Source organism: Protopterus annectens, chromosome 7.part0 (genome assembly GCF_019279795.1).
Source record: "Protopterus annectens isolate FY-2018-M chromosome 7.part0, PAN1.0, whole genome shotgun sequence".
Classification (NCBI taxonomy): domain Eukaryota; kingdom Metazoa; phylum Chordata; order Ceratodontiformes; family Protopteridae; genus Protopterus; species Protopterus annectens.
Genome location: NC_056739.1, coordinates 427,505,381 through 427,514,097, shown reverse-complemented (window position 1 = coordinate 427,514,097; position 8,717 = coordinate 427,505,381). Strand labels below are relative to the sequence as shown.

General features: G+C 44.2%; 1 protein-coding gene across 1 annotated transcript in view; it reads right to left on the bottom strand.

Annotated features, from left to right (window-relative positions):
- The window catches only part of NUP62 (nucleoporin 62), a gene marked incomplete at its 5' end in the record, with an annotated part of 873,863 nt that extends 869,828 nt beyond the window's left edge, over positions 1-4,035 (bottom strand). The window contains one exon of the mRNA XM_044076211.1: positions 3,642-4,035. Within this exon, the coding sequence (XP_043932146.1) occupies positions 3,642-4,035 (394 nt within the window). The remainder of the gene's footprint in view (positions 1-3,641) is intronic.
- Positions 4,036-8,717: the final 4,682 nt, after the last annotated feature.

Below are 8,717 nucleotides of genomic sequence, written 5' to 3'. Positions count from 1 at the left end.
GCGAGGTCCAGGTAGGCTGTGTGGACCACCTTCCCCTCGTCAATGGCCTTGGTGACTGTTTCAAAGAAATTGACCAGGTTTAAGAGGCAGGATCTGCCCTTAAAGCCGAACTGGGTAGGATCCAGTGTCTGTAGGTCCCAAATATCTTTATGAGGTCCATGATGATCCTTTCCATAGCTTTGCAGACCAAGCTAGTCAGGCTTATGGGGCGATAGTTTCCAGGATCCGTTGAGGCACCACAAGAGCGGGACCACTGTTGCTGTACGCCACTCTTTGGGTACATATCCTGTAGTAAGGCTGAGATTGAACAGTAGTTTTATGTTTGGGTTTAGCTCTTCTTGGAGTTCATGTAGGACACAGCCCGGGACACCGTCTGGTCCCATTGATGCTGTGTTTTTTGCTTTGGAGAGGGCGGCTCTTACCTGAGCATCTGAGATGTCAGGGGGGCAGCACTCTGCTGGGATAGATATTTGCCCTTTTGGTGAGGGGGGGGGGGAGAGAAGTTTGCGCTGAACCTGTCAGCTAGGATGTTGGCAATGTCTGTGGGTTCTGTGTATTTTTTGTCATTTTGGACTCGCCCAGGTTCCTAACATAACTAAAGAAAGCCTTGCGATTATCCTTAGTGTCCTGTGCAATTTTTCTCTCGAAACTGGCCTTAGACGATTTTATGAGTGCCCGTAGTTTTTTGCTAATACTGATCAGAGATGCCTTCCCTTTTTGGGATTTTGCTCTACCATGTAAGTAGCTTCCTCCTTCTATTGTATAGTTTGTTTATGGCTGGGGTCCACCAGACAGGACGTCTGCCTTTGGAGGATTGGGTCTTGGTTTTATTTGGGATTGCAAGATCCATGCATTCCTGAAAGTGTTCATAGAATGCGTTTATAAAGGATTCTGCAGTCTGGGCCGTATTTTACACAGGCCCGGGGGCTTTGAAGGATTCCACCTCTGTTTTGAGGAGTGTGAAATTTGCTTTAGAGAAGTTTTTCACTGTGGTTTTCTGGGCAGGGGGTGGGGTCGGAATGTGAATATCCAGTGAGATTAGTTTATGGTCTGATCTTACCAGTGAGGGATACACTTCTGGTCTGGAGCATAGAGTCCCCATGTTGGTGATGGTCAGGTCCAGTACGTTTTCCCCTCTTGTGGGAGTGGTAACAAGTTGTTCCATAGCATTTGAGTTTATAAATTCTAGGAACCTTTGGGCTAGGGTGTTGGAGCTAGAGTAATGCTTCCAGTCTATGTTTGGGTAGTTGAGGTCGCCCAATATAATGCTGTTTGGAGAGACCTTCATATTTTCCAGTGTTCTCAGGAAGGGCGAGTGGGGTTCCTGGGTTTAGGAGGGTGGTCTGTAGCAGGCTATAAACTGGAAGGCAGTTTTACCCACTGTTAGTTGCACATGGATAGTCTCTGATGCTTCGTGCTGTGCCATCAACCTGGAGGTGTGGGTATCTTCGACGAATATTGATACTCCCCCTCCTTTTGTGGTTCGGTCCAAGTTTTGTGGCGGTAAAGCATCATATGAAGTATAACCTGGTAGTGCTAGGGTGCTCTCGGGAGCCTTGAACCAGGTGTCTGTTACTGCACAGATATCGATGTTCTCCATGCTAAGGAGAGTTTCGAGTGCGTGCATCTTGAGGTTTAGACTTCTGGCGTTGAGTAGCATTACTCTTAGTTTCTTATCCCCTGTGATACCTATGGAGGTGGGTTTGTCTTTTGAGCCTTGCCTAAAAAAGGCACTATGGGGATAGCAAGAGCCTTTGCCAATATCCGAAAGCCCAGGGGTGATAGGTGCAAGCCGTCCCTAGCGAAGCATCGTGGCTTGTCGAGCATGTCATCCCAGGCTGACAGGTATTGGATCCTCTTTGAATGACACCAATACTTAAGCAAACTGTTAAAATTGATAATCTTGTCTTCATATTGTGGCATCATTCTTGGTGAGGGTAAGATGCTACTCAAGGTCAAGGTCATACCGGCCTGGGCTACATGCTCAGAGAGCTCCTCTATGTCTCTTTTCATGTAGTCCAGGGAGGTACGTCTCAGGTCATTCACACCAGCATGGACAATGACAGAGTCATATTTGTACTTGCCTTGGAGTGACCAGAGTGCTTGTGTTATGTGGCGGATCCTAGTGCCTGACAGGCAGCTCACTGTGACCTTCTCCTTGTTCAGCCTGGTGAGCAGGATGTCAGTGTGCCTGACGATAGAGTCACCTATTACAAGTGTATCAGGTGTGTTGTTTAGCCTTAAGGGCTGTGACTGTTCGGTACACTGGCTTTGTGAGCTATGTGTTGCACGTGTTTTGTTTTGGGGTAGCGGTTGCTTGGGTGTCTGCTTTGGAGGTCTCTGCTGCTTAGGCAGATTTTTATTTAGAGCCTCTGAGTATGTTTTTGTGTGTTTATGTGTTTGGCTTGCTGTTGTGGTAGGTCTATGTGAGACTGGAATTGTAGTGAGTGTGGTTTCCTTCTCCTCCTGACTGGTTACGCCAGTACTGAGTTGAGAGAGCTTAGTCTCCAGTTTGGCTATATGGTTGCATCTCTCACATGTGTTGGAATTTGTTGGGAGGAGGAGAGGGTTGTCTGTGTACATGAGGCAGTTGTAACACTGCCTCAAGATTCCCAGATTCACCAGCTAGAGAGGAGATTTGACAACTGACCTTTGGACATGCTAGAATAGTATTGGGAATTCCTTTATAATTGAAAAAAAGGGCCAATGGGGAACAAGGTACTCAAGGGGAGTTTGTGAGGGTGTAGTGCTTTTAATTTGTTAGTGCTGACTTATATAATTGCTTTACTGAGCAAGTGCCAGGTAACTTAAATGCAATGTGTTACAGGTAACTTAAATTCAAAAACGACAAACAGTAACTTTCTTTCAAGTGAAACAAGGAAATAAGTCCAGTAAGCAAGGCAGATATCACTAGGGATCCACAGAAGCGCCGAAAAGCCGCGTTTTAGGTGGAATTAGCGTTTCAGGGAAATAACAAGCAAACAACAAGCATACAAACAAAGCTAGATTCAGCAGGCCTGGATCTAGTCTATGCTACAGCAAACAAGGTGTACCAATTTCAGTAAGAAACAGTTCAAATATGCAGGCACTATAAGCCTTTAACCAGAAATTCCCAGCTCAGAAGGGCAGAGTCCAGCCTCTCCTCCCACAAGAGTGCAGACCACGAACCTTCTTAATGTACAATAACTAGCCTGAAGCCCAAGTGCTTAAACCAGAACTAATACACTTTTAGAATAACGGACACTGAGCTGAGATGACTCAGAAGTGACACCTACAACTTTGGCAGAGAAAAGTGGCAGCCTCTCATACTGCCTGCAAGGCATAGCCCCAAATATTTCTGCAACATTTTTTAAGTTTAAAACATTCTATGCATTCTATGCATATGACAAGGTTTATTTTGAGGAGATACCACAGGGGAGTCACTTGGGATAATGCTAATGTCACATCAAGTATTCAAGTCTCCCTGTAACATATTCAACAATGATAACAAATTTTAAATACTCACAGAAATTCATTTATTTTTACTCTGGTCCCATAAAGGACTGGGATGTAGAGCTATTCAAATCACTAATAAACCAAAGGACAAATACATTTAAAATGACCAACAATTCATGATGCAAGAATATCAGAGGTTTACAAACCTGTTGACTGCCCTCCTAGGCTGAAAGCTGGAGCAGCAGGCTGTGTGGAAGTAGCAGTGGTGGTGGCAGTATTTGCACTTCCAAAAGAAAACCCAGTAGGGGCTGCTGGTGTTGACGGAGCTGTACTGCCGAAGCTCAATGAACTTCCCACCTGCCCAGTACTTCCACCAAGATTAAACCCAGGCTGTGTTGTGGAAGCACCAAAGCTGAATCCGGCAGCTGTAGTGGTCTGGTTTGGCAGTGTACTGCCAAATGAAAAGCCAGTGGGAGCTGCTGTGGTGGCAGCAACAGTAGTGGTGCTGGCAGGAGCATTTCCAAATGTGAATCCACCTGGTCCAAACGAAGACTGTGTGGTGCCTCCCAAATTCTGTTTTGGAGCAGCCAACCTGAAGAGGAAAAAAAGAGAGACATGTCAGTAATCTACTTAAAGTGCATTTGCTTTTTATGTTACACTGCCATCAGCTCCCTTCTCAAGCTTACTGCAGGTACATTTAGCACAGCTCATGATGGGGGTGGGGGGGGGTAGGATCCATCATTTACACATTCAGAAAAAACAGACTGTGCTAATAAAATTTTAACAGTGTATCAGGAAAAAAAAAAAAAACACCAAAAAGCACTGTTAGGACACGAAGACTTTTGTTTCTACTGAAATTAAACATTTTGTGTATAAAAGGAGAAAGGCATCAACATTGAGGTAAGACACCTCGACTTGCCCCAAAGTACAGCCATATGGTGAATGCTGGAGCAGGCTTAAAGAAAGTACAGTTGTGTACACTTACCATAAATGTAGATGTTAGAGTGTATTCACTGTTGCAGTCATTACATTTGGGTAATCTGTTGGCAGGTTGCTCTCAGTCGGCCCGAATAACAAAAAGTCTTGGGTCCAGCGTCGGTTGCGGTCTCCTCTTCCATGACGTCAGGTCATCAGGGGTATAAAACATGCAGCAGACACCATTTTATTCAGTTTTTCTTGCCCCAAATGTCAGGTGCCCCCCAAATGGGGAGCGCAAAAAAAAAAAAAAAAAATATACATATATATATATATATATATATATATATACATACAGCAATATTTATGTAAATGCACTTTTAGCAACACAAACTTTACCTTCATCTGCAAGCAAATACACCACAAAGGCTTTAGAATATAGTGAAGGAAAGAGAAGTTATAGAAAAGGGGGATGGTGGTTGGGTAGCCCTGACTGCAACAGTGAATACACTCTAACATCTACATTTATGGCAAGTGTACACAACTGTACTATGTTCTTCATGTTTCACTGTTGCAGTCATTACATTTGGGTAGAATCCCAAAGCTATGGATGGGAGGATGAAACTAAATAGCATTAGGAAAGGCTATAAAGGCCGTGCAGAACTGCAGTAGCAAAGCCTGCCCTGGATTTAGAGAGGCAAATGATAATGCTTTGTGAAGGTATGAACAGAGCTCCAAGTAGCAGCTTCTAGAATGTCTTTGGTTTGAACTCCTCCGAGAAAGACTGCTGAGGTAGAGGCAGCCCTGGTGAAATGTGACAAGATTCCCTTGGGCACAGGTTTACCATGAAGCAAGTAGCAGAAACGAATGCAGTGGCTTATCCACTTAGAAATAGTCTGCTTTGATATAACCTTCCTCTCTGAGCAACTGCTGGTGGCATTTGCTTCAGGATCAGACTTTCTTAGAGATTTGGTCCTGTTTAAGTAGAATCTTAGTTGTCTGGGTACGTCCAATGAATGTAGAATCCATTCCCCCTTGTTCTGTGGATTTGGGTAAAATGTTGGCAGGTGAATAGTTTGGTTAAGAGCCACACTGGATACCACCTTAGGCATAAAGGAAGGATTGGTCCTGAGGGACACCCTGTCCGAGTAAAATGTAATAAAAGGCTCCACAGCCATGAGGGCCTGCAGCTCTGAAACCCTTCTTGCTGAAGTGATTGCCAAAATAAAAGCTGTTTTCCAAGATAAAAACTTTATATCCGCAGTAGCTGCTGGTTCAAAAGGAGACGGGGTGAGTTTTTCCAGCACAAAATTGAGGTCCCATGCAGGAATTGGTGATCTTCTGGGAGGCCTTACTGTTTTGGCCCCTCTAAGATACTGTTTTAGCAGAGGATGAGAAAAGATGGGAGGCTCCGTGTTGTAATGAGCCAAGATAGCAGAGACATGGATTTTTATTGAAGAAAAAGATGGGCCCTTTTCAAGCATCTCAGTCAAGTATTGTAAAATCTGAGGGATATTTGGTTTTGCTGTGTCCGTTCCTTGCGCTTGGTTCCAAGCACAGAATCTCTTCCATTCATCAGCATAAGATTTTCTAGTACTAGACTTTCTGGCTTCCAAAATGACATCCATCACAGATTTACTGAGAGGTGGTGTTTGAATAATTACACGATCAGCCATGCTGCAAGGTTCAGAGTTTGGAGCAGAGTGTGCAGAATTTGATTGTTCTGCTGAGACAGTAGATGAGGTATTTGAGGTAAGTACCAAGGAGGGAGTTGAGACATTTATTAGAATTGGGTACCACTGCTGGCGAGGCCAGTCCGGAGCAATTAGGATAATCTTTGTTTTTTCCTGTCTGACCTTTAGTAAGAACTTGGAGAGAAGAGGCAGAGAAGGAAAGGTGTAGACGGATATGTTTTTCCAACTGAAGGATAGGGCATCCACTTGCCAACTGAAGGATAGGGCATCCACTTGCCAACTGAAGGATAGGGCATCCACTTTCATGCTTGTCTGTGATAAGTCCTTGTCCAGTTGATAATTTTGGGAGGAGACAGATCTAGGTCTAGGGTCCCCCATTTCTGTGTTACCATGCTGAAAATTTGTGGATCCAGTTTCCACTTGTGCGGGTCCATAATATTTCTGCTTAGGTCATCTGTCAGAGTATATTGTTTTCCTGGCAGGAATTGAGCTTGAAGATGTACTTGGTAAGGCAAGGTTGTGTTCCACAATGCCATGGCTAGTCTGCAAAGGAGGTAGGAATGTGTACCCCACTGCCTGTTTATGTACCACATAACTGTGGTGTTGTCCGTCTTTATCAGTAGTTGTCCTGGATGCAAGTCCTTGAAGGCTGTCAGGGCATTCTGAACAGCTAGCATCTCTTTCTGGTTGATATGCAGATGCATTTGTTCTGGGCTACATATGCCATGAATGCATCTCCCCGCCAGGTGGGTCCTGCAAGCATAGTCTGATGCATCTGTAGTTAAGGTTTGGGTGGCAGGGGGTAGAGTGAATGACAGTCCCTTATTTTGGCGACATGTCTCTGCTCAACAAAGGAACTCCTGCTGTAGGCAGGGAATGAGTGGAATCATTGTTTCCAGACTGTGACAACGTTGACTCCATAAACTTTTTAGGTACCATTGAAGTTTCCTCATATGCAGTCTTGCATATGGAATTAGTAGAATGCAGGATGCCATGAAACCCAAAGCCTGCAGAATTTGTCTTGCAGATAACTGGGTTTTTGTTGCCATCTGTTTGAAGTCATTGAGACTGCTTACTTTAGGGTTGTGATCTGTGCCCTCCAGATTTGGAGGCAGAGGCACCCCATTGCTTTGACCTGTAAGAACCCTGTGATTGGTATCTAGAGTCTTTTGAGCGCCTGGATTTGCCTTGAGAGGCTCTGCTGGACACAGGAAAGGACCAATTTTTAGTAGGCCAGTGCCTACTGAATCTGGGTGGCTGTACTTTTAAGAAATATTTTACAGTTTGCATAGATTTAGCCTGGTCTTCCATTTTCCTTAAAACTTCTTCAGCCTTATTACCAAGCAGAGTATCATGTTGTAAAGCAGCATCCAACAATTTAGCTTTAACATGATCAGGCAGATTTTGCTCCTTGAGCCAGGCATGCCTTCTAATCACAGATCCAGTAACTGCGGCCCTGCAGGAGGCCTCCAAAGAATCAAAACCACATTGCAAAGTATGCTTTCCAACCTGTTCTGCTGCATGCAATAATTCCTGTAATTATTTAATTTTCCATACAATCAGAAATCAACATAATTTTCTGTTTCAATAAGCCCATAACATGCTGTTGATATTTTAGCATACGAAACTAGCAGTTTAAGGCCCTAACTGCCAAGGTTGCAGACGTATAAACCTTTTCCCCATCTATCCAGCGCCGTGGAGTCTCTATCAGAGGGGGTAGGATTTTTGGCTGCAGAGGCCTTTACACGTTTGAGACCCCGACCCTGTGAGATAGTTTCAGGATCAGCAGCAGGATTTTTGAATAGAAAGTTGTGGGAGTCAGGAACCCTGTAATATCTGTCGGGTTTACTAGGAGCCGGAGGTAGGGAATCAGGAGCCATGCTTGATTCCGAAAACACATCAACAATGTCTAATACAGGAGGTATAGCCAAAGGCCTATGCTGAGGAAGAAAGAAATCCCTAAGCCTCTTTTTAGATTCAGAGAAATCCTGACTCTCCCAATGAAAATGTTCCCTTAAAGTATGCAAGGTTTCTCCAAAAGAATAATCCTCAGGAGGAGATGCAGATGGGATGGATTCTACTGCATCTGAATCCTCAGCCATTTTGATCATCTGTTTTTTTAGGCACAGGGGCCTGAGCATGTGGCTCATGCATCAGTTTTTTAGACTTAGAAGAGGCTTTTGATCTTGTTTTTGAAGCTGGCATCGGTTTTACATAAAAATGTTGAGGCCTGAAAACACCCTCAGAAGCAGGTGCCTGCTCAGCGGCTCCAGACCTATCCGAGGGAGAGACATCCCTGGATTCAATACTCTGAGAATCTCGCAGTATACCGGACTCCACATGGGTCTCGGTAGAGGTCCTGCTCGCTCTCTAGTGAGAGGCCTAGAGGTAGATTAAAAAAAAAACTGTCACATGTTCTGTATATTGAATAAAACAGCAAGAAAGAACAGAAGATGGCATATGCAGACATCCCCTTTATACCACGTAAATGAGGACATCCGAGGTGAAGTTAAAGTCAGCTCAGCAGAAGGGATGGGCATTCAGCACTAAAACAAAAAACACTATCTGGATGTTGGACCTTAGCTTGTGGCCGAATTCCCAAACATGACTGCAACGGTGACTTAGAATTTACATAAAATTTTTCAAGATGGGGTATTTTAAATATACCAGCTT